Source organism: Embiotoca jacksoni, unplaced genomic scaffold (genome assembly GCF_022577435.1).
Source record: "Embiotoca jacksoni isolate LCO1_2020_lvr unplaced genomic scaffold, fEmbJac1.0.p SCAF_32, whole genome shotgun sequence".
NCBI lineage: Eukaryota > Metazoa > Chordata > Actinopteri > Embiotocidae > Embiotoca > Embiotoca jacksoni.
Genome location: NW_027185384.1, coordinates 3,440,135 through 3,467,240, shown reverse-complemented (window position 1 = coordinate 3,467,240; position 27,106 = coordinate 3,440,135). Strand labels below are relative to the sequence as shown.

Genomic DNA, 27,106 nt, shown 5'->3' with positions numbered 1-27,106 from the left:
TGTAAAGGAGCCATATGGAAAGACGGACCGGACCTGGCTGCACCCATACTGGCTTGCCATGGTGGTCCTAATAATTCACTGTCTCAAGGTCATATGATATTTATATTTTTTTCTGAGATTTTAAGAACCCTTGATGACTTAATTAATCACAGCAGATCAGTGTGACACATTCCTGTTCTGGGCGACAGTGGCGGATTGTCCTTTGCTTCAATATACACTGACATTAATTAACAGTAATTTACTCATGCTTAGTGTGGACACCGTTCAGATATCAAAACCACTAATCATAAATAAACAATTTCAGATTTGGAAAAAAGTGATAGAAGTCGGTGTGTTAAACTTTTGTCTAACACAGACAACATGAATTAGTTCTACTGCAAACAAAAATATTATTTAGTTGACTGTAGACTAGTGAGTAGTGAAAATTTCTGCCCACTTGCCTACCGACAACTCAGTGAGGTATCTCTTCAGTGTGTATCGGGAGGCATCATCTCCACAAGCCTAAAACCCATTTCCCTTCCTTGCTCTGCCTGCATGTTAACTGTCTTGTTGACTTGTTTTTTTATTTCCCTTTAGGTAAAGTCAGAGACACTAAGGCACAGTCTGAAAAGCATCCTCCTTCGCCAGATTCAGTTTGCAAAAATTCATACCGATATCGCCACAGAGGAAAGGAAGAGTTTTTTCCCCTCCAAAATTTAAGATTTGTTTGATGTGGAACCTTCCAGAAATGGTGAACATGAATAAGAGAACCTATTTCTACCCTGCAAAACAAAGACACATATTTCATCAATAATTGTCCTACTGTGCTGCTAAGTGAGCAGGATTTAGAGGAAGCTTTTATATTCTCCACCATGCCATTATTTTCTAAGCCTGCAGGGGAACACCCCGCCCCTTACCCCCTACAAAAACTGAGCTACCAAGGAACACACAAAGACTGCTGAGCGACAAAAAGATCTCCATGAGCGATACTAATCACATCACACACTCACGTGGAGAGCAGGGGCTTCCTGAGCTTTAGCTCATCTAATTCATACTGAAGTTGAGAGAGCCTAACCCTCACAGCTTTTACTGTGATGAAAATAATGCTTGATTTGCTAGAATACATGAGGTATAGAATAGAATACACTGTAAAACATTTAAAGATGGTTTACCTTAAAGGTTTTCTGCTGAAACAGAACTTAGTTGAACAATCAGTCCAAACTTTTCTAGTGAGCAGAGTTGTTGTGTTGCAGAATGGGAGCGCATACTTTTAAGCTGTGGCTTGTTTCTAAGGTAGGGTAACCACTGTGAAGGCAAGTCTACTTACAATAGTCAATATTGTATATTACTATCTCTATAATTTGATAAAGTCAACAATATATAATCATGCTATTTTCACCTGTTATTCTGTATTATTCATCTAGAGTGTAATTGTCCAATTTCAGTCGCAATGCAACACATTCCTGCAAACATTTCAAAATACAAGCCTCGTTAAGAAATGGAACTCAAGATGGGTTTTAATTTGAAACAAATACAGGAAGTGTTGAGTTTGTATAGTGCATATTGCAGTAATTTGATTAGGGCAAACATCAAAACAAGGCTTAGAATTGATGTCGTGAATCAAACAATTCATTTTAAATGTCAATATGACAACTTTGACAATTACACTTATTTTGTAATGGCTCTCTTGCTTACATATGCTTGAGAAATTATGTTTTTTTGATGAGATAAGTAAACTTTTAGCAGTATATTATCAGTATATTCATCATGTAAAACACACTAAGGCGTTATTTAAACAGTCAGGTGAACTCATGTTTGTAAGATCTGAAAAAGGTTTGAAAAAAACCCGTAAATATTTGAATTACTTCAGAATTACAAATCTTATGTGACAAAAGATTAGATGAGTTCACAGAATATCTGTATTATGTTTCTGGACCAAGGTTTGCAGTTTAGATCAGCAAGATTTAGCTTCTATAATTAGAATCCCTTAAAAACTAAATCAAATTCTTATGAGATTATATTTTAGAAGAGAGGGGTTGAAATTCATGACGCTAAAGGTGTTACTTTCCACGTGAATCGTGCAAAACTGCTTCATTATGTGACCTGCGTGTTGACATCACTGGTCCACTACGGCCACGCCTCCGCACTCTGCTGATGCTGATCCCCCCTTGCATCAGCACCATTTCTGGTATCCTCAAAGCAGAGAGAAAGAAAGAGAGAGAGAGAGAGAGAGAGACTGACTATCCAACCTCACAGGAGCGTAGAGGCGTCAGACTGCCGCCACAGCATCCTGGTTACGCACTGCTCACAGGCCCCATCGACGGATCACAGCGCCAGAAACAGCTGAAGAAGTCAACATAGCCGGGCACACGGCCACAGCTACAGTCAGTAATGGAGAGCCTGCTGGATAATCCAATGAAAGCCGTTCTTTACCTGAAGGAGCTGACCACTATCGTCCAGAACCAGCAAAGCCTGATCCAGACGCAGCGCCAACGCATCGACGAACTCGAGCGAAAGGTGGAGGACCTGATCGGAGAGAACCGGCAGTTGCGGGACCCCCATCTCTACGTCCAGCAGCCCTCTCAACATCATCACCACCACCACCACCCGTCTCATCGCAGCACCAGTCCCCAGGCGCCGGCCCACCTCCATCAGCACCCGGGGAGCAACAAAGCTACGGCTCATCTCGGCCAGCAGGCGCAGCAGCAGCAGCCGTCGCCACCGCCGCCACCGCAGCAGCAGCAGCAGCAGCAACAACAGCAGCAGCAGCAGCAGCCGCAGATTACCGGTTTATCGGCCCAGCCTCAGCAGCACCCGACTCCCCCAGCTCCATCTTCCCACCACCCTCAGCAGCTGCAGCTCGTTCCTACCTCGCCGCAGTCGCCCAAAGCGAGCCAAGCCAGCCCTGACTCCGCCGAGGAGGACAAGAGGAGCCCGTGCTGCAAGTCCCTTGTTCCGCAGACTCCCACCGCTCTCTGCCGCTCAGTTGGACTGGCCAGGAAAGCGGAGTAAGTAGCTTTCATGCTGTGTGCACTGCAAAACAATGTATATCTTAACAAAATATTTGAAGCAAATTACAAGGACTCTTCATGTCTAATATTAGTAATAATAACAACACAAATCAGCTTCAGTTTTCTGGATTTTTATCAGATGCAAGTGAAGCCATCTGCCTTTTCCCAGATGACCTTTAACTGAGATGCTTGAGTCTCAAACAAGTGACATTATTTCACCCTCCTGGCGGGCTTCATTGCAAGTAAAATAATTAATGTTAGATGCAGTGACCCCAATAAGGTGTGGGCTAATTCTGCAGTGTGCAAGACTGACTTTTTTTTTTATAGTCCAAATATAGCAACTGTGTTTGGCCAGAAAACTGTGATATCCCCAAAGGCCATCAGATGGACATGTAATGTCATGGCCTGTTATCACCCAAGACAGGGTGTCAGCTGAAAATTTGGAAACACTTTTGACGGGAGCGGTGACACAACACACACACACATCATTCAGGAATCTGGAAACACAATTAATTAATTAAGCAGCCTATGAAAAGACACTGTAAAATAAACCCACAGACACTGCATGAGCTCTGAGCTTGATTGCACATGATTTGACTTTGATTAACTTCACATCCCCTGACAAGCTGAGGCTTAATTTTCTGACAGGTAATTCAAGCTCCTCCTGTATTTCCACATTATTCACTCAGTTGTTTCCCTGTTAAATCAATTGAATGCTTAATGGATATTGATTTTAAGGACTCAGTTTTGGCACCTTAACATTGGTGGATTGTTAATTTTGCATCAAGGTAGCAGACTGACTACTCAAGGACTGAACACTGGAGTAAAACGCATTTTTCAGGAGACTATGGTTAAATGTTTTGGTCAAATTGTTCCTGAAGAGATGCTGTATGTTGTGAGGTCACAGTGCTCTGTTTTCCTGTGCCCTCTTGTGTTTTCACGCTTTGTATTAAGAATGAGAAAAGTATTTATTTTTTAAACAGGTCTGTTTTTAGGCTCAGCTGAGGTTGCAGTTTCACAGGTGCCAGGAGAGCATGGTGACACTGTAAACAGGCATTGTAAAACAAGCAAAGTTCCAGCTCTTAAAGGCATATCCCTGACTTTGAGACAAATGTCAGCGCTTTAGTTTGAAACATACCTGTATGGAAGTTTGATTGTTCGGGCTGCGGGTACAACTGTAACAGTTTATTCCTAATTAAGACACAAGCTGAAAGATGTTACATTAGAGGACCATGATCTGGAAGGAATAAAAGCCAAGATAGAAAGACATTAGCGGCTACTTATAAATCACCTTTCAGCTGCTTTAGTTACTAATGAGCCTTGGTGAGTTTGAATCTAATTTTCTGTACGCGTGTTGTGATTTTCCCCATTTTGGGGCTCCAAATCAAAATTTTGGGTCAATAATAATTGCTAAATCACTGTATAAATCAATAGAAAATTAATCAAAACCCATATTAGAATAACCATTCAAGACATTTCAAGCAAAAAACACCAACATGTTCTAGCTCATCAGTTGTAAGAAGTCGCTGCCTTTTTTGTTGTTGCCATATTTGATAGTTAAATGCTTATTTGGGGGTTTAGGGATGATAATTAGACAGAATAAGTTACATGAAGACATATACTCTGGCTTTACAGGCCTTTTTTTTGTTTTTATCATTTACTGATGTTTTGATGACAAAATTCATTGATCAAATAATCAATAATGAAAATAAACACTGGTTTCAGGCCTTAAATGTCTTTTAGGACATTGTTTAAGGGTATAGGAGAGGGGATAAAATAACCATGTACTTATCCTGCATCTCTGATATCAATGAAGCAATTATGATCAACTAATAGTTCTATTTTCTTTGATGTTTTCCTATGACTTACAGTTTATAGTGTGCATCATATGACAACACAGATAATACTTTACGTTTAAAAACAAAACCTCAATGATTTGAGAAATGCAATTTAATGTGGACTTCTACAGTGGTTTGATGAATGTTCATAGGCATATACGCGTACATACATTGATGATGAAAAGCAGATTTACCATTGCTTATTGACACTGTGACAAAGTAATCTAGATAAGCTAAATTCTTGTTTTCCTCCCCATCTTTCATTGAAAAACTGCAAATGCAGCCACAAAGTCTTGATCAGACAGATCTGGATTCTAACAGAGCAAAAAGTCAGGACTGCAGATTGCTGAAAGACAACAAAACAATGGTATTGTCTTGCTCGTAAACACAAGTTCCACAAAGTTGCAGGTTTGTAGTGACTGCATCATGTTTTTCTCCTGGACCGTCTTGTATCTTACTGCATTCATGTAGCCTCACAAGCCCTCTGTGGCTCACTGCAGAGAAGCATCCACACAACATTTTTGATCAGTGTCACACAAGTCCCATTAAATCCCCATCAATTCAGTGTTGTAAAACAGTAAAACATGAACACCTCCACTGTTTATAGGCACTGTGTGCGCTGCAGAACTGTCCACACTGCTGGATGCATTTTGCTTGCCACTATCAAGGTCATATGCATTCCCTCTGCCAGAGCTACACAGTTACGCACACACACAACGCTGTGCGCTGAGCCCCATCTGTTCCACTCGGCTGCATTTGCATTGTTTCTGTTAATCCAGATAGATTTATCGTGCCATTAAGTCATAATTCCTAAAGAGCGCAGGTCAGGAATAGTAGGCTATACACAAACACTGGATACTGGAAAGAAACACGCGCTCACAGCTGCTATCAAATAGATTTTCCGAGCAACGGACAAATGCACACAAACCTGAACAATGTGAGTTGCACACAATAAATGTCAGAGGGGGGATTGAATAGGAATGTTCATTCGTGATTTACCAACCTGACAGTTTAACAAAATGATGAATAATGAGACAGAGGGATGAAGAGAAGGGGAAGCACTCAAGAGAGCACACTGTACACTATGTTATCCTCAAATGTAAAAGCAGTGATACATGAAATGCAGGACACATTAAGCAGCATTGTAATCTCCACTTACAGCATTGATCCTGGTCAGACAAGATGGTGTGTCGCTGTGCTGTCAGTGCCGCAGGAGGAGTGATACATTTCTAATAACAGGGGGGAGTGACAGGGGCACGTGTAAACCTAAGGCGCGTATGTCTGTATAGCTATCCATGTCATTCATAGAACCATGACTTCTTGTTATTACTTTTACTGAAGGAGGAGTTAGTGCTATGCAACAAGTGCTTTTGTCTGACAAATCTGGGAAAAGCAAATGATGTCAGAAGAATTTTACACCTTAAAGGAAAAGTCTGACATTTCAGGAAACGTGTTTTGACTACAGCAGTCACCAAACTAACAGTTACGTCCTGTTTCCGGTCTTAAGACGTGAGACCAGTATAGCTCTTTCCATTTGACCCTTATCAAGAAGGCAAACAAGTGAATTTCACCAAATTTCTGGAAGCTACTATTGATGGGTGAATACACACTAAACCTTTCACTATAAGCATGCCCTTATTTATAAATCATGCAGAAACAAGCTGAGAAAACCTCGCATAAGTGCTAATGTGGGGATTTCACACTGTCTCATCTGCTGACTATAAAAATGTTTTTTTAAATTATTATTTTCAGTAATTTGCAATGGCATAAATGGAAATGAAAAAACACAAAGGAAGTGGAAAACATTTACTTTACATATAAATAGACTGAACTCTAGTTTAATTTCTATAATTTTTCTGCTGCATTTGTGTGTATAAATCGTGAAACGATTTCTTTTAAAATCTTTAACTGATTCGTAATAAATCATAATCAAGTGCTGTATTTTTATAGGCCCCTGTTTATTTTCAGTTCAATTTAAAAACTGTCAAGTCTCACGTTGGGTAAGAAAAGTTGCTTAATAAAGTAAAGACATGAATGCGTAGATGGCTGAGAAAAAAATAATCCAAACTATGAGTAACATCGACTGATTGTTGCATTAAGCAAGGAAACTAGGAAGCAGAGAAGTAAACAAATAATACCCTGAATATTCGGATGTAATAGATTTCCAGCTTAACCACCATTTTCCCAGCTCAACTATGTGTTTTTTATTTGATTAAAGAGGAGCAGAAAATCCATTTGCAAAGCTCTAAATGAAAAATTAAATGCTTGCTTTCTCCCATCATGCATTCCTCATCTCCTTCAGTGGTATAATTTGAAGAATGCAAATCAAGGCCGCCTTCAGCTTCGAACAGTGAATGTGGCTGAAAAGTTGTTTCTGGTATGAGCTCAAACTTCTCAGACGGAGAGTCTGAAGTGTTGCAATTGCGTTGCTCAGGCTGAGGAAGATTCTTAGGGGGCCTGTGTGATCTGAAGGAAGCCTTCAGCAATCTTGTCTATTGCTCTTTCTTCCTCCTCTCTCTGTCAACTGCGCCTCCCACTCTCTCAGCTTCAATTGTTCTTATTCTCATTTTCTCTATCTTTGAATTCCTGTTCTTTGCCTACAAATGATATCTTTGTCCACCTCTCTCATTACTCTTTTACCTTTCTTGAATGTTCTTCTTATCGTTTTTCTCACTTCACCTCACTGTGTCTTAAATTTCCCCTTTTTTTATGTCTCTTTCTATCTCTGTTCCCCTCCCCTTCTCCCTCTTCTCCGTCTTCCTTTTTCCTGTAATCAGCAGCTTATGCTAAAGGAGCCACCTCTGCAGTCCTGAATCAGTATTCAGACCCGTCCTCTAACCATCAGGCTCTCCACCACTTAACCCATCTCCTGACCGGACTGGAGCCTTCAGTCCACCTGCTCCCTTGCTCCTCTGTGTACACTCTGGGGCTGCCAAGTGTGTGTGTGTGTGTGTGTGTGTGTGTGTGTGTGTGTGTGTGTGTGTGTGTTAAAATGAGACAGTGTGAAGGCTGGACTGTGTGTGTTCAGGAGGGAGTCACGGAAAGTGACAATTGGTGTTGGCCAGGTGGTGTGTTTGTGTGCGGAGAGGTGCGTGAGCGTGTGATAGGGAGCAATCCCATTGCCTGAGGTGGAAATCCCAGGGTTCTCATGTAGCTCCAGGTGCTTCTCTGCTGCTTCCCGACCTCCCACACACACACACACACACACACACACACACACACACACACACACACACACACACACACACACACAGACACACACACACACAAATATATTAAACTATTACACACAAAACCTAACATGCCGCACGCCACCAGGCAGCCTGCATGTTTTTCCACGTTGGTTGTGACTCTCTGTGCACCCACCATGTCCTCGTTTTCGTCGTGCTGGCTTTGCACCAACTAGAGAGCCGAATGTACCCCACCTCATAGGCCATTTCCTGCCTGTAACCATCGCCTTCAGTAATAAAGTGGAATGTGCAGATTGCACTTAGAGATGGGAACCCAAGCGCGCACACACATACAGTGTAGCATACATTACAGAATAGCCCTGCTGAGTGCCTGCTGGATGCTGCAGTGTCTTCTTGTTCTGACGTGCTCAGATCAATGAGCCTGGATCTTTGCCAGCACAGTCTCCGACAGCTAAGCTAACCCTTTAGAGCCAGCCTTGATCTCTAGGCACTATATCCTTATTCTAAAGCGAGTCTATTGCTTACATCAAAATATCAACCAGCCTTTTTTGTAAATGACATACACCAGTGGGACTTTACAGAAGCAATGTGTAGTCGACACAAGGTTAAAGTTTAGAGCCACAGAGTGCGTTAAATATGGCTCAAAATGGTGGGAGTGGTTTGGGGTGGATGTCCGATTCTGGGGCCAAGGGTTTATTGTCTCAATGATGGCAGAGTTATCTGAGTAAATGAGTATGGACTTTGTAGACCATCTATGCCCCCAAAGAATGGCAGCTATTATGATGGGGTACTGCTCATAAAGGGCAGACAAGGTGTGGGTCAGGAGAAGTGAACTCTGGGGGCTACTTAAAAGTGAACCATGATAATGAAGAAATGGTTGAGAAGATGAAGAATGTAATGGTGTCTGTTGTTTGGATTCAATATAAGGCTCCTGAAGAGAAGTCAAAGATCTTAGAGCTGCTTCTGCAGCAGACAGTGAGGCGTAATGAGAATTAGGTACTTGGAATGGCTGATATTGATGAAGGGATGACTGAAGGAGCTGGGCTAGATCTACATCATTACTGGAGCGAATTTGCTGACGCATTGCTGGAGGGGCAGGGGAAGGGCGATGGATTTATGAAGCTCTTGGGGGCACCTCTGCGGTGAGTCTGTGAAGATTATTACAAGTTGAAAAAAGCATTTAGGTGTTGGGGAGGGAGGGAAAATAGAATCGACCAATAGAAAATGGAAGAGGAGTTTAAAAAGATCCAGCTCGGTTTCTCTGAGGTGGGACCTATTGACTTGCTGGATGAGGTTCTTGCTGTGATGGCTGTTAGGAAAGAATTAGAAGCAGCAGAAGTAGTCTTACTTGGTACAGATAAAGGACAGGTAGAGGAATATATGATTGGATAAAGGACGTATGTGCACTGGATCATCACCTGAATCCGATTTTCTGCATGTTTGTCTTGTCAAAGACAACAATGGGATGGATTTTGGGACAAGAAAGGGTGGATGATGAATCCAAGGAGTTCAAATGAACTCAGTGGTCTTTTCCATCCCTCTCTTGTTCTTTCTCTGAGCCCCGTTTTTCTCTCGCTATGTCTCTTCTTGACATTCCCCGAGAAGCAAACTCTCCTCTCTTGCAAGCTTGTGCTCTTTACTCTGCTTCCCCTCCCCGCCGTCTGAATGGGAATCACGTCTGCTCGGTTATGACAGGGTGACGGCTGCTGCTGGGATCCAAATCATGAATATCACATTTGGTGCGTAGTGCTTTTAAATTGCTTCATTTCTCAGAGGATGTAGCTGCTGGGTGATTCCTGAATCCTTGGAAGAATATTAGCTGCTTTCATGCACAAGTTGAGCAAAGCGAAAGACAGTCCCAATCGTCTGTAAGCCGAATGTGTGTGTTCATATATTCAGGATTGTGTCTGTTTTTGTGTTGGGGTGTGAATAGGACATGAAAACTATTGCTGTAGGGAAAAATACGGGATAATTTAGGGGCTTTTACATTCATATGTGTCTGGTAATCCGGAGTTTAAATTGCTTAGGTTTTGTATTACTGGACACTTCTGTTGGTCAGGGGTATTGTTTTGATCCAATTTAGTTGTGAGTGCAAATAAATAGGCCTGCACTGCTCAGTATCTCTGGAAATGGTATAAAATTACAACAGATAGAATCCTCTTGAATGTGGTCAGACGCAACAGCAGCAAAACAGTTCAAATCTATTATAAAATTGATCGAAAACTTTCATCCCTAAATCAAAAGTAACACAAAAAGTCACCCTTTCTTGATTTTCCTTTTGGTTTTTATTTCAAGTTCATCCTAGTTTTACATCCTCATGAAACTCTTAGAAACTCTGCCTCTTTTTAAATCTCAGTGTAAAAATACAAAGATGAACACATGGATGAAGTGGAGAGGATGAAAACCCCCCAGGACTGAGGAGTCTAAATGTTGTCCCGGTTTTTTTTCACGAGATGGCTAAACTGCAAACAGTTCCTTCCTAGTATCCTTTGCCTCGATGGTTCCCAATCAATCAAAATGACAAACTTTGGCTCAACCATGATTTTTGTTCTGAATGTGGCTCCCAAATGTCACCTTGTCAACATGCTGACTCACTGAAAGACAGACGTGTCATGTCATCCTGTCCTTGACACATCCAGATGCCTCGCATGACATAATCTTTTATATGTAAATATTGCACGCCCACGTTACGGCTCCGCAATGAATTCGGATGTTTTTGTTGATAGTCATGTTACGCTTGCTGCATAGTGAGTAGCCTCTGTCATGGTTGGAGGTAAATTATTCAAACATCTGATGGATGCATTTCATTTCTTCTCCATGCAAATGAGCAGCAGGCCTAATGAGCAATCAGCAGAGTGTGTGTCATTAGTAGGAAATCTACATATTTCAGAGTTGTGGTTGCAAATGGGAATGCCATTGGTGTTGTCATCTAGTGTGACTCAGTCTGACTGCATATTGTAAACAGATAATGCCATGATGTAACCAAAGCTTTCCTCTATGTCAAATTATTGCAGTTAGCTCTAAAATAATGACACATTTCAAATTGATATAAAACAAATATCTTAAGCCTTGGTAAAGATACAATACTATTCTAAAGAGCTAGCTGCTTTAACAGCTGCTTTCCAATACTATAATTTAATAGCGTAAATGCACAGCTTTTCATTGTGGAACATTTTTAAAAAAAGATGAGGTTCAGATGTAATAATTCACAAAAGAGACCCAAGAACATGATGCAGAGGCAGAAGTAAAAGTTGAGTCTCAACTTAGGTTTGGTTTTCCTGCCTAGCTTTTTCTATCATTGCTTTTTATTTAAGTGAGCAGGTGGAGGCAGAGTCCAAAAATAAATGCAGGGTGAAAACCACAATCAGGACTGTGACGTAACACTAGAATGCTATGGCACATGGCAGTAAGACAGGCAAGGAGGCAAGTGGCAAGGGACCAGTATATATTCTCTGAGGTTGATTAGATAATGAGGAACAGGTGAGGAGGTGAGTCGGGACAGGTCACGTGAAACGACAGCAGAATTGAAGCATGCATACATCACAACAAGACAGAATGAATGAATGAAAGAACGAGCACACTAAAAGCCCAAACCATGACATGCAGATGTAATTAGAGGATCACTAATACACCTCTTGTATCTTGCTGTTAATTGCTCTGCAATCCATTACAACCTGTTTTATCTTTCAGCACAAAATGTGCTAATGGGTGGCAATTAGCAGCTGCTAATGTGTGCAGTGTTGTAAGGAAACAGATGTGCTAACCACAGACTGACTGGAAAGTTACGCTAAATTTTAAAGTGTGTTACACCAGCATTTGCCCTTCAACAACTACACTGGAATTCCTGATGGACGGACAGCTCTGTGGTATGACTCTCTGTGGTCAGTGAACTAAAAGAAATTTAAAAGAGGGAACAGTGCAGTTATAGAAAAAAAAACAAAAAACTCCACCCATCTGTCGAAGAGATTTCAACTCTCAAGAGCTTAGCACTGAAAATCCCTTAACAGACAATCGTAATTGTTTTGCATCATGTGTACCAGTGTGCATGTGTGTGTCTGTCCAAAGATGGTATCGCCAGCAGTTAGAGTTAGAGTATGTGCTCCTGTGCGAGCTGAGCAGTTTGAGCAAAATGTCTAATTATATGAGATTTTTTTCAGGGGGGGGACCAATATTGTGATTTGTACTTTGATTATTTTCTATGACTTGAACTCCTTGTGTTTGTAGTGGAGACCGCATAGATAGATAGGAAACATTACTGCAACGTTTTCTTTCTGCATCAGTAAATACAATGGAAAAAACAATTCCTACATCTTTCAATGTATTATATTTATGTAATACATTAAAATAATATTGTGATTAATTATATAATAACGATGAAATAAATCAAAGTGGCAATATATTTAGTGATAGCAGTTACAAACTGCTGGCAGGTATCATTTGACAGTATTTTCAAATCAGATTAATGATACCTGTTGATTGTTCTGCATGTTAGCTTCTTGAGCTTATTTAACATACTGACTGGACAAACAATTTCACAGCCCCGAATCTGCGCTTTCGCTGTGTTGGCTAACTTCAGTGTTTCCTTCACAGACTGACAAGTCAGACTAATTTACAGCCCCGAATCCCAGTGGTCTCAGAGTTTTTCGGAAGAGAAGCTAAAAATATGATCTGCTTGAAAGTTTGGAGATTCAGACATCTCTGTCCATCAGCTGTCTGTCAGTCACATTTGAAAACCACCAAAATACCACTCTGTTGGTCATTTATAACTGACAAAAATACCCTTTTGAACACAATAGTAATTTTTTTTAAATGTTAAAATTAATACAGACTTCTATCCAGAGAGACTATAAGCATAAGACTCTCCTTCAGAATGGATATTAATTGGATACGGCTGAGTGGATTTTTTGGTGACAGTTGCATTGTCTTTGCAGGTGAAATACGCTGCAGCCTAATAACAATTCTCCTGCAAGAAGACTCAACTCCTGCCATTTAAAAATAGTGTGCATTCGTGAATTATTTATAGTTTGCAGGCTACATATTGCTTTTCATAGTAATGTTAGGTGTATAACATACTGACATTTTAACTCAGTGTAATCTGAATATTATTATAGTTCATTTGTTGCCCTTTGCTCCTTGTCCAATATCATCTCCATGTCCACTGTAGCATTGTCCAAGCACACACTCGTATGCACAGCCAAACATTTGCCTAAGGAAATGTCAGGTATGGTTAACTTTATGACCTAAAGTAATGTTCAAAGCCATCCACCTAGGACTGCAAGGCACGGCAGAGCTGATTGGAACAGGCACTGCATGTCCAATCAGCTTTCTTGGCCTCCACAACAGATCACACAAAGTCTCGACCGAGCCTCAACCATGATTTAATCAGAATCAGAAAAATGTTATTGATCCCCGCAGGGAAATTGTTTTATAATAGTGGGTCAAGATCATGGAAGTTGTAAAATTATACAACATAAGTAGGAAGACAGGAAGGAAGGACCTCCTGTGACGTTAAGTGGAACATTAGGCATCATTAATCTGTGGCTGAACGTGCTCCTCTGGTTAATCAGAACACTATGTTGGGGGTCGGGAAACGTTGTCTATCATTTAGAAGAATTTTGACAGCGTTTCCTCTCCGCATTGTCCAGTTCCATCCCGAGATCGAGTCGGTTTTGACCGGAACAGAGGTGTTCACACTGAAGTTTATACCTACAGAAGTTGGTAGTCAGTCTGCCAGTCTGCCAGTCTGTCTTTGTACTTGCCATTTGACGTGAGAAAAACATTACAGTCAATACATTGAAAGCAGTATTGCACAGAAGAATATGTCTCCTCAGACCACCTCTTTACAGTCTTGATGGTGGTGGGTTGACGCAAGGTCTGCAGGTGGACTGAGTTGTGGACTGCTCTGCCTGGGGTGACCAGGGTGATGTCGCTGTAGGCCTCTTTAACATTAGAGTACAGCAGGTTCAAGGTCCTGTCATCCTTAGTAGGCAAGTCTGCAAACTGTGTGAAAGTGGTGAGAGTCTTGTCTCAGTGTTGTGATTGTGAAATCCCCAAAATTCATGAAAAACCACCTGGGTACATATTGTTGCGGTAACAGAGTAGATGACGTCACAGGCAGTTGCCAGATTAATGGAGAGGAGGAATGTAAATAACAACCAAGATGGGTGAAAACTCCTTTGGTTTTGTACTACTTGCTGGCGGTTCAGTGTCTGGGCTACAGAAACATTTCTTCACGGTGACTGGGTTGCCACCATATGTTGTTGAGAAAAAAAAAATATGTTTATGTATTTATAAATTCATGTAAAATAAATAAAATTGTCCTGTGCAGTAGAGGGGAAAAAAAAGGGGATACATTCATTCAACTACTAATTTACTCACTTACTCATTGGTATTATTCACACCTGTGGGAACACATTTGTTCATCCACTAAGTTTGTGCTGCTTTCACATATGTCAGTTTTATAAATTATATACTTGTTTGTATGTGATTTGCAGTGTGGGCCTGTGTTATCTCTTTATAAACATTGGGGTTTGCCTCATAATAGATTGTGTTCACATTTGGATAGCAATTAAAGCTTCTTGTCCTTCCCTTGCACTGTGGTTACATCATCAACCCCCGTCTGTCAACCCCTTGACGCCAGGATTACATCATGAGGTACGCAGTGCCATGGGGAGGAGCTGATGACTCTTATCAGTGATGTCATTGGAGGTTTTAACTTGGAGCAAATCCTACAACAAGCAAATGAGATAATCAGAACATGCAACCTGAATGAGTCATTTGTGTGGGAACTGGAGGAAAGAAGTTATTGTATGTGGATAATGTGGGAATTTGTCTTCTTTTATGTGTACATCATCTGCTTGGATGCCATCTATTTCTTGTTCTTACGCTTGTCATGCACAAAAACAGACTTTCTTCCTGGTGGAGAAATCCAGGACAAAAACACTCAGTGCAGTATTTAGGGCTCCACGAATGTATAAATGAAAATAATTCCCTTGACCACAAAATGTATGGCTACCTTTGCTGATCTGGACGATGAGATTTTCCTCATCAGCTCAAACCCTGGCTGATATATGACAGTCATATCAGTTTGATAGCTGTTCAGTATCAGCGTGAAGCATGGAAAAAAATGTGTGAAATTTGACCCAATGCCAAGTCATAAGCAGATGGCCTTGCAGCAACACAGTGTAGCTTGATGCTCGATATGAGCTGCTAAAACTGCTCGATAGTGAAGGCGCCAGCTGGAGATCAGATGAAAACAGTAGGAAAAACGGCTGCTTTCATGGGAGACAGAATGCCTCTCATTTCTGTGTCGTGTTTTCTAGGTGATGTTATGGGGGCAAGCGTTTACACCACTGCTAGTTCGGCCATCAAAGCAAAGTCTCTTAAGTGCAAAAGGTCTCATAGTCGGCATTGTGCCTCGTAATCAGTCTGAAATGCCATTTCATTCTTGTATTCACCCTGACAAGATGTTTACGCAAGCAATCAACGTAGAATTTGCATCAACATTATCTACAGTTAACATGGAAGTCATAGAACGGTTGTTGGGAGCACTTAGAATTAATAGGTTTTAAAATCGATTTAAAAAAGCTGATCCAAAGGTTACTACTAGTGTTAGTCTGTGTCTTTGTTAATCTCTAATAGATTTGAATGCAGAATCTGCAGCCAAAGGGACAAGATTCTGGTAAGAACAAGTCTTTGCCTGGAAAGACTTGGATCCCCTAAAATATTGTCCAGAGCCTAAACCTTCAGCAGACTGATAGCCGATGGCCTCCGAAATTGTTTCTACATGACGTCTGCCACTAAAAGCCCACAGATATGTCCCAATGTTGCATCAAATTTGGCTGAAGAACAGCTGATGTTTATTTCTCATCCAGTTGATATAAATCCAGCTATGTATCAGTCCTGAACCCCCTCAGCTGACAGAGCTCTTTCCAACAAGTGAATGCCAGAAAGTGGTTCACTTCTGTTTTTCCCACGGGCTCATCTCTCCCTGATTCTCTGCTGGTTTCGTCTCTTCCATCAAAAAAAAAAAAAAAAAAAAAAAAAAAAATCGTCCCTTTTAAGTTTTATTGAAGGGGGACTAACATTTGGGAGTTAAGTTGAAAAATAGTGTAAAATGTTGAGGGCCTAGAAAATGTCTTTGATTTTCAGGGGATGACATCAAAACTTGACATTTACTGTTAATATTTTAAATGGTGTATATTTTTTCTTGTACAGCTGCTGAAAATATCCCCAAACTGATTACACACTGTTGATTTGTGTCCTGGTATGTATTTGAATATGGCTAATGTGCACCACATTTTCTTTTCTTTTGCTCTGAAGTTGCCTCCAGCTTACATGTTATGAAGATGATTTCAAGGTGGGGGCTTGTATTGTTCACGCAGACATGCAGAGCTTTATTGTGAACTGGTTTCATATTTACTCTCAAATGCCAGAGCGTAATCAAGTAGGCCACGATGAGACAGAGAGAGCGTGAATATAAAGCTCGAATGTTGCAGCTTTCCTGACCCTCGCACAGTCAGGAGTTTTCTTCTTTTTTTTTTAAAGGGATTGAATACAGGGACCATTTTATATATATATATTTTTTAACTCCTCCTTTGTTCGCTTTCTCTTGGGAAAATCAGTCTTGCTCTCTCAGTTTCGCTTACAGAAGGCAAGCTAAGCCGCTTTGGACAGCCCAAGAGTCCATGCTGACGTAAACCTTTCAGGGAGTCTTTTTATTTTTTCATTTGCCGTGTGCATGCGTAAAGAAATTTTTATATCAGACTTTTAGGACAGAAGAAAAATGAGGTGTGTGTGTCTAAGAACGATGCATTTCTCATCTAAGAAATGTTTGATTTAGTTTAAGGAAAAGATGCACGCCCGTCATCATGAAGCACCGTGTAAGTGGGTTAAATATATTTCTCTCAGAAAGCCTAACACCCTTTTAGCCAGTAAAACATAGTGATAAACTAGCACTTACAGTGGCTGCCAATTTGCCAAATGGAAGTGAAGCATTGCAAAAACATTTTGAGACTCCCCTCCTTTTTTGGGGGGGTTTAACAGGATCAAAGTGCTTCTCAATAATACAGTGACGAGATGAGCTGACTTGTGAAATCCATATAATATATTAGATGACCTAAATTAATCTCAAGGACTGTGATGATCTCTCTGCCGACATGGAGTACCCTGTTCTCTTCCTTTCCTTTTCCTCGGTGTGAGGTAACCGGCAGAGCTGCTTGGTTTTTAAACCCTTTCTCAGTGGAAGATTATTTTGCTGAGGATTTCATTTGAATCCATCCACTGGTGCTAAATGTTTTCCTTTCTCTTTCTAAACTATACTCCTGATTTGACCTTGACATTAAAATTAATTTATTTTCCGGTGTTACATCAAAATCAACATGGAAATGAAATAATGGCAACAAACATACAAAAGTATTATTTTTAAGCAAACAGCCATGCAAACTCAAATGCTTCCACTATTTTCAATATGTTTTCTTCCTCCAAGGTCAATACTATTTGTATTTATCATGTTTGGCCTTCAGGGGCAGTCTTAATACTACACATTATGTTATTTCAATAAGCGAACATGTTCAGACAGCTATTTTTTTTCTCCTGACTGCCAGGAAATGGTCTGCGAAAACTAATCAGTCAATTATTGCGAGCTTTGGCCCCCCTCCCTTTCCCTCTCTGTCTCTTGCCTCGAAGTGTATCATTTCAGTGTGCACATCTTTTTTCTGCCTTGAGCCGAGGTGAATCAGCCAGAGAGCTATTGACACAGCAAAGCTGAATTCAACACAGGGAGGAGCGCATCGACAAACACATTAGACACCAGAAGTTAAAACAAAATACAATGAAACCACCGTGTGTAAATTTCACTCTCCCTCCCACAGACACAGTGTGTGGAAGAGCTTATAAAAGCTTATAGATTTTTTATAGGTGGTATTAGGGAGCTTAGGCCACAAGGGGAACTGAGTCAGTGGTGTGGAAGATCAGAAAGCAGGTCATGCGAGTTCAGTTTAATCTTCGGTACTCGCATTGATCAAACACGGCACACTGTTTGAGGATGGTGTGTGTGTGTGTGTGTGTGTGTGTGAAACTTGAGGCAAGGATTTAGAGTCTTGCAAATGTTCTAATACAAAGGCGTGGAGAAGAATCCATGTTGATGTCGTGTAGAGGAAATGTTCAGGAAAGCCTGATCTTGGGAGTGAGTGGATTGTCGTCACAATAAGTGGGCTTGTGTGAGAAAGAAAGATGGAGATTAATTAGGAGATTATAGCTTCAAGTGTTCTCATATCAGCACAACTTGTTTCTATGAACAGATTCATGATATATGACATGATAGTTGACTTTTATTTCGTTTTGGGTGGGTATGTGCTATCTCTGTGGCACAGCTGTGGCTTTAAAGGTCCCCCCAAAAACAAAAATTGTTATTAAAAAAAAAAAAAGCTTGAAAGCTGTCTTTGAGCCAGAGATCGAAGCAGAAAGAGATAGATGTTTAAGATTAATTAAAGGGACAGCATTTTTTGAAAGATAAAAATAGTTCACCTTCTTTCCCTCCCACATTACTTTCCTTTGAGGCATTTTTCTCCATATTTGGTGAAATCAATGACTCAAACGTCCTTGAGGTATTGACACGGTTTGACTCCGTGTGGATATGTCAGATATGAGTGTGTATGTGCGCATCGTCTACATGCGTGTCATCATTGCAGGCAACTGACCCCACTGCACCCTGCTGCCATTGCTGACTCAGCAGGTTTGGAGTCTTTGATTAATGCCTGACTAATGACGGCCAATAATTCCCAAACTGAATGCAGTTCAGACTTTATATTCAGTTTGATAAATGAGTCCTTGATTGTGTAAATCCATGTAAACCGAAGAATTGCTGCCAGGACGCCACCCCTGTGAATGTGATGCGCGGATTTTGTTAGGTTTGAGAGAGTGAATACAATTACAACAGTATTATTGTAGAACGGCCGATTTGCGTCTGTCAACCTGAGTGTTTTATTTGCCTGACCTGCAGAGTATACAGCCTTTATCTGTGTGAGCAAGTGTCTCTGCTGTTCCAACACTCGTACTAATCTGTGTCTCCTCAGAGACTGCCTGTGTTCTGGACCCATTAAAAATGGCCTCAGCGGTGTCATGGTCGTTAAGGCGAACACAATTAGAGGAGCCATTAACAATGGGAATTAATTTGCCATCATACCCTCCCTGTACTGTCTGCTATTGTTGCTGTCAAACACCCCCACAACCTCCTTTCCAAGCTCTTTCTCCACATCTCATTTCTGACTTTACAGAGCGAAAAGCAGCACAAAAAGAGGCTAAACATTCTGTGCTTTCATGGGCGAGCCATTTTGGGATCAACCTTCCCAGTCAAAAAATCCTAACTAAGGTTTTTCAAGGACTCTGTGCATTGTGTGATAAACTATTGATTGTCACAGTGGAGCGCAGGTCTATTAGAAGGAAAAGATTGACATTGTCCTGAGCTGAACCTGCTCTCATGCTCTTGAAGGAGAAGACATAGAGGCCATCTTGTGTTGGATCAAAAACGATCAAAAGACGATGAAGTGGTGATAAGGGATTAGAAGGATTGGACCAGCTGGGAATGCTGGCTTTGCTTTCTCATCTTTATGTCTCATCTCTCTCCTCTCCGTCCTTCCCTATGGCCTGGTTCCAGGGACAGGACACGACATATGGAAAGCTGCTGCTCTTCTTTTTTTTTTTTTTTTTTTTTTTTTTTTTTTTTTTTACTGGTTACATCTTTTGACAGCAGGAGTAATTGAGCAAATTCCTCTTTAGTGCCTCTAGCACCCAGCACAGGGGGAAGGGGAGTCGCTGAGAGTGATAGAAAATCAGTGAACAAGGGACAGAAGGAGAGGAGAGGTGTGGGGGGGAAGGGATGGTATTGAATGAAGAGATGGAACAAGGCTGAAAATCAAGAATGTGAAAAGTGTGAGGCAGCATCCAGTCAGAAGGGAAGGCAAACTGAGGGAGAGAGGAGAGCAAATGCACTCATGGCTTTCTCACATACGCGTTAAAGTTTTATACCCCTGCTCTTTCCTAACTACATTTTAGTATCACCTTCACCTGTGACTGTATATCCATAGAACAGTCCACTGAAATAGGTAAATGTCTTTAAAAAAAAAATGCTTTGAGGGATTATATGTAGACTTTCTGCAGCCACTTATTTTTACAGGCACTAAACAGTACTTATTTCTCTTCTGCCAAAACAGATAAATTGCTTTTAGTTTTGCAGGGTTTTATTGTATCTGTGTAAAAGCACTTTCACACAGCCAGTTCGTGGTCATTGACTGGAAAAACAGAAACTGCAAGGTTGGAAGAAATGCTCAAACCCGACTACTAAAATGTAATTCTTTATGATAATTCTTTGTCCTGGAAACGGCTTTTCTGTGAGGATGGAAAAATGAGAAAGGAATCCATTACTTCCATTGCATTAGAGCTAAAATGATCAGTAAGACTTGGGAAGTCTGTAAGGCTAAGGCTAAGTTGTTTTTATTATTCATTAAGAAAAGAAAGCCAAATATTTACTTCTTTTCTTTGGCATAAATTACAGTAAACTGAACTGGTTTTGAACATTTTCTAATATTTCATTGAGAAAATGCATTAATGATGAAAATAAGCGTCCATTACATTCATTCCTTAATTTTTATTTTTTATTTTTTATTTTTTTATAAAACAGCTGAACCATTTTTGCTTTGTTGTGAATTTTCTTCTGGATTTTCCTCCCATTTTTGAGAAAATAAACTTTCCAGAAACAGTCTGTTCTTCTGTCTCTGTCCAAGGTGCTGAAACATTCAACTATAGTCAGTGTGCCTGTCTGTGTCCTGTTGCTGAAACCCTGCATGCAGTCTCTCTGAGTCTATCTCCACGGTGATGAAACATTAAATTATGACAGCCTCATAATCTTTATATAATATTCATTTTGTCTCTCCTCTTTTTCACACAGCAACCAAACAGTGCTTCACCAGTTCTGCTGCCCGGCCCCGGAAGCCCCTGAGGGGGAGACCTCTACTGCCTGTGTTCCCAGGTAAGACGACTGCATCCTTTGCAACATCTGCACAAATGTTTCCTTTTCTTTTTTTTCTTTTTTGTTTTTTTTACTTACGTTTCTATTTTAGGGAACTTTCTTTTTCTTTTCTGTGATTTTTAATTGCAGCCACAAATCATGCATCCTGTTAAAAACAGTGCTGCAGCAGCTACCTTAGTCAACACAACTACCCCAGCAGCGGTATCCAAGTTGAAGTGGTTGTAAATGCTTCAGGTTCTTCCAGGGGATGAGCTGCATTACTTCCCATCCATGATAACAATTAGCCAGCGGGACGAATGTCTTAAAATAGCTGCCTAAGTCGCAGACAGAGAGTCACTCCTCATAATTTTCAAATGTCTTGTCACTACAGCATGGGTTTTGGGTCTTGTTGAGGCTGAGATTGTTTTATGAGTAAACCTAAGCTACACTTGTAGTGATTTGATATTTCCACAGAGTCTTAGTGCCGTGTTTGTCAGACTTACGAGACAAATACACTAGAACACAGTAATAATATCCAAATCAATAACATCAAGATGCCATTTCCTGGACAGTGGTCAAACACTGAACAATGGGGAAAATATTACATTGAGCTTAATAGGCAAAGCAGGATGATGATGCAGTTATCTTTTTGTGGCAGATCAGTACGTGTCAGCGTCAGACCTGATGCTGCTTGTTAACAATGGTGTGTGAATTCCAAAAAGTCTCTTTTATTTCAATAAAAGTTTTTTACGTCAGCCAATTTCAAAGCTGTGGTGTTAGTTTGATGTGATAATTTGCACCTACTCTCCTGGGAAACATGAAAAATAGAGCAAATAATAATTAGCTGCTGTAATGATTGTACTTTTGTATGACTATTAGCTGGCTAGGTGGATTTGAGGCAGCATAGAAATCCATATTTAGTGTTGAATAGGTAGCCTATAAACTATAGAATTAGAAAAGCAAGAAAAAACAATTAATAATAAACAGCTTGGACAAGGTATTATCTTCCAAGCAGAATTGACGGCACACATTATTTTTTGCCTCCTGCTTTTATTTACCCAAGTGCACTCTGGAGTTTTACTGAAAATGATGGCATTCATGTAGCCAAGGCCCATCAATAGCAATTAAGCCCCCCCCCTCCCAAAATAATAATAATAAAAAAAAATGGCTTGTTTGTTGTGGACTGTACGTTTCACAGGATTGCTCTGCTGCATTGTCTGAGGATTGGCAGAAAATAGCAGAGAAGCAAACGCGTATTGATAGAAAATGACAGCCCCCACAGTACTGGACACAATAAGGAGAAAGAAGGCTGCAGACCAACAAGCAGCAACACAATCACACACATCAGCCACATAGATGGACTGAGGGGCAGAGATGTAGAAGAAAGGAGAGCAGTGAACTCTCGTTATTACATTTGTTTTCCACTTTAAAGAACATAAAAAAGCTTCATAAAGTCATTTATCAGATAAATCATCACAGCGGGGTGATTAACTCAAAACCCATGTCGGCTACAGCAGCTGTTGTCACAAAAGTCACTTCATGCCTTTATTAAATATAAGTAGAGATTCTATAAGCGGTGGATAAAATTACACAGGAGTGACTCTCATAAGATCAAAGCTGGAGGGAATTTGGAAAGGTGGACAAAAAAAAAGACAAGAATCAATTGGAGTTCAGCAGCGTGAACTTTGCTTTAAAGGAGGTGTTTGGGGCTGTTGTGTTTTGTGATTGATTCCTTTGTGCATAGGGACTATTAGCCAAAAGGTACAAAGTGCACAACAGAAGGACCTTGCGAACTTGCCCCCGCCCCCCCTGAAGCAAACCACTTCAAAGCGGGACTCTCTGGGGCCGAGACAGAAAGCAGCTTGTGGTTTTTGTCTTTCCTTTCTGTTCCTGTTGCGTCTTCTCTCTTTTTGAAAAGCTGTATTCTGTTGTTGTTGATTTCTGTATTTCCGCATTGTTGTCAGTGATTTGTTGATCATTTACTCACGTGGCAACACCACATCACAGCGACATAACTCCACACGGCACCCATACCTCATTGCATCCATCATCACTCATGCTCACTTCATTCGGGCTTGTCTCTCCACTGTGGTCACGTTAAGTTTCAAAGAGCCATGTATGAATATGACCTTGTAACGAAAGTTCAATTATGTATGTTAAACTACCATAATGCATTGATGTGTGTACTGTAGGGTCTTTCCCATGCTGGAAAATGGTGAGCCTTCTTGTTGACACATGTAATGCATCTGTGTTCTTATCTTAAAAAAGTTCTTATCATCTTGCATGCTTTGGCTTGGCAGTGATTAGAGCATAGCTCCCTGTCTATCTGTGTGTGTGTGTGTGTGCGTGTGTGTGTGTGTGTGTGTGTGTGTGTCTCTGTGTTAATGTACATGTGTGTTGGCCAGTGTGTCACTGCGGTACAGATCGCATACAGTCGATAATTTACATACTCCAGGAAAACACACAACATTGCGCACCAGATCAGCAGGGACATCCGTAAAGATTTAGTGGCCGAGGAGATTTAAGAGGTTATCACGTCACCCCACTTATCTTTGCTTAGTTTTCTATCCTTATTTATATGTTTTTAACCTCAGGTATGCAGCATATTGTTATTTTCGAAGGGCGTCAAAAAGCCCAACATATTGCCCCCAAAAAAGAACTTAATACTAATGGATTTGCTCGTTTCGTTTTTTTTAATTTGTCTTATTTCTATTTGAAAAGCATTATATTTTGGACTCACAGTTCCTCAAATGGTGGGTGTAAAAAGGATGTATAATGTTGCCATGGACTCAGTGAGTTAAGTAGCTTGAACCCTGAGTTTTTTTTTTAGATTTTTTTGGTAAATTGCTAACATTAAAAGGATGCCAAAATTAGTATACTTATCGAGATTGCAAACAGGAACTTGTTGGCAGTCTAGCCATGGATGTACAGACATATTAAAAAGTCCTTTCCAATATGATTTCAAAGTGGATGTTTAATGATGATTTGCCTCAGACAGAGTGATATCCTCTGAGTGTACATGACTGAAAGACAGGCATGTTTCCAGATTGAGTTATGACTCAGAAGAATGAGTGTGCGATGTGATGCAAAATGCAAACCCTGCAGAACCACACTAAAACAAAAGTGGGTAGATTCTGATGTCTTGCATGATTGAGAGGCTCTACACCAACAAGGCCTCATTAACATATACAAAGGACAGCTCGATGCCTCTTCAGGATGAACTGAAGTCCTCTTTCACTCGCTGAACCTGACGGACAAAGTGCATTCATTGATATTTTATTTGCACCGCTCTTTCTACTGAGAGTATTTCAAGCCTCTGTGTCGGAGAGGTCAGCTCAGAAAAAGGGGAACCAGCGTGAGCTCCTGTAAGCACTCAATGTACCGATTTTAGACAGTGCTTTGTTATGGTTCGTGTCTGTCTCCACCTGGGGGGGTTTTATCCGATCAGATCAGAAGCAGGAAACAAGCAGGTATTAATAACACGGTGTGTGTGTGTGTGTGTGTGTGTGTGTGTGTGTGTGTGTGGGATCATTTAAATGAGCAGCGAGTCGGAACTTGTGAGCTGCAAGGAGAAGAGAGGATTTTTCTGTCACATATAATGAGGACCCTAAGGAGGCTGGAAACTCATCGTGACAGTGTGGCCACTCTTGCCAGGCTTTAAGGAGGCACCAGAGGGTTTCAAGAATACAGGGGATTTGTATTCTGGGGTCACAAAGTAAGATCTATAATCACTCCTGGAAGGGGCTGATAGTGCGGGATGGCCACAGCCTTTCAATTAGGAGCATGAGCCATCTTCTGCTGCCGTGTGCTAAACTCGCACTCGGGAGTTCTGTTGTTACTTTTACAGTTCCACGGGACCTTCGGTTTAACTTTCTGCTTCACAGCAAAACTGAGAATTGCTGCAGTCAACACACTGGGCCCCAGAAAACCCAATAAGTGGAAGGAAAATATTATTAGTAGAATATTCTGCAGAATATAAATAATGGCACTCAGGAAAATGCCGCAAGTAGAACTATTACCTTTTAAACTGGCGGTGTTCTTTTGTGTGCATGCAAAAATCACTGTTTGACCAAAATAAAGCCTCGCTAGCCTTTAGTGTGATCAATACAATGGTTGAACTCTATTTGAGTATTTAATACTATAAGAGTCAAATACACACTCATTCATGAAACCCCAGTAAGTCAACACTGTGTACTGTAGTGGCTTGATCTGAATTGAAGCACAACAAAAACATTGCAAGTATCTTGCACTTGATGAAACTTCCTAATTTATGTTCACACTTCGATGCCACTGTGTGAAATTTACTCGAGAGTTTGGGATCACGTTCAAATAAGTTTTCAAGTGAATATCTTGCGCCGTGCACTCCTGCTTCAGAAGAATATTTTTTGCAGATGGTAACTGCAGTGTTGTTGACCTGTCCAGCATATGTAGGAGACATACTGTCAGCTGGTAAAATAGGAGGTGTTGGCACTACCAGCAGATCAGAGAGAGTGAAGCTACTTGCTGTCTTAAATAAATAGCCAATTAATGGTTGGCTATGGTTGATTAGAGTTGTCACTTAGAACTTTCAAAGTCCAATATCTGGCACTCACAGAGCACAATGCAGCAGAGATACCCCGGAGTAAAGGCATGTAGCCACCATAGAGACTGAACACAAATAACAGACGACTGATTATTACAAATATTAGAGACACTAATTCTTATTTACGAGGTATATCCAGGTAGGAACCCTGAGCCGTCATTTACTTTCCTTCACCAAAAAGAGGACATCAGTAAGAAAAGGTAAACTCAGTATTGTGCTTGTGTGCACATGAAGCTCCCAGCAGATAAATAATCTAATACAGAACAGACAAATAACTGATTGCAATATCACACTGTTGTTCCAACAAAATGTCATGCAGACTTTGATAAATGAACTGGTGTTGTTCCATTTTGTGTTTTCCATGTTAGTTACCAAATTTGTTCACAATTTGTCCTCGCACACAATCACCAATACAAAACATCTTAAGGCCCAGTAAACATGATACAATAGTGGGGCCTGAATACAAGATCAACTTTGGTGAAATCTGACTTGATAATTTCAACGTCGCTGACCAACAGTGATTCTCATGAAGAAAAGATGGGGGGGGGGGGCTCTTCTTTGTCACCAAGCTTCCAGAGTCAAATACTTAAGAAAGACATTAGGATTGATTTCGCTGTACCTCTATCACATGTAACCAGGCCTTTAGACAAGAAGAGAAAGCGTTTAAACATGCAAATCTGTTTCTGAAATTTTAAAACTTGTGCCGCTTTGAGGAATAAGCGTAAAAACTACTCTGACAATGACTAATCATCTTCCCTTACAGAAAATCTACATCCCACTAAATGTAAAGGAATATGTTTATGAGTGATTTATGAGCTAGTTCAATGCAATGCTTCATTTTGATTTTTTTAAATGTAATAATATGTACTGTATAAATAAGAGCACATTTCTGGAATGGCATCACAGACATTGGAGACAGAAAAACACAATGTCTTTAATCAAAGACATTTCTGCCTCAAGTGGGTTCTGCAATACATCACAATTTGCATAAAAACGCTTGTGCTGCTTTTCACAGTTGCAGTTTAAACTCAGCTTAGCTAAACTTTTTAAGGGCAAACACAAAAAGTCTGGTACAATATATTGCGTTTTCATGCTTTTACAGTATGTCTTCACGAAAAAAAATGACACAGCTCAAGTAACCTGATTTTGCTCTCATCGCTGAGTCATACTGGACCCTTAATGATGGAGCTGATAGGATAGTAAACACTCCCTCTTTTGGTACCAGAGTTATATACAAACTAACCAGTCAGCCTTTGGCAGGTGACGAAGCACATTTTTGGCATGATACTTGATCCTGTCGGTGATTCGGCTGCCAAAGCGACTGCTTTTCCCCACCAGCTCACAGTGCTTTCACAAAGACTGACACATTGTTCACCATCTGAAGCCACTTTAAAGGAGACCTGTTATGCTCATTTCCTGGCTTTTTATTTTTATTCTGGGACTCCAATGGAGTAGCTTTACATGACACACAGTCCAAGAAAAGTCTTTATTTATCTTTT

The 27,106-nt window shown here is 40.6% G+C and overlaps 1 protein-coding gene across 4 annotated transcripts in view; it reads left to right on the top strand.

Moving 5' to 3' along the window:
• The first annotated feature begins 2,211 nt into the window (after window positions 1-2,211).
• The window catches only part of iqsec3a (IQ motif and Sec7 domain ArfGEF 3a), a 102,055-nt gene continuing 77,160 nt past the window's right edge, over window positions 2,212-27,106 (top strand). The window contains exons 1-2 of one of the 4 annotated variants that reach the window (XM_069164782.1): window positions 2,212-2,987; window positions 20,966-21,046. In XM_069164782.1, coding sequence (XP_069020883.1) covers window positions 2,371-2,987; window positions 20,966-21,046 — 698 coding nt within the window. In that variant the 5' untranslated portion in view covers window positions 2,212-2,370. Of the gene's footprint in view, window positions 2,988-20,965; window positions 21,047-27,106 lie in introns of those variants that run through there. The other 3 variants (XM_069164781.1, XM_069164780.1, XM_069164783.1) reach the window with 3 other exon arrangements.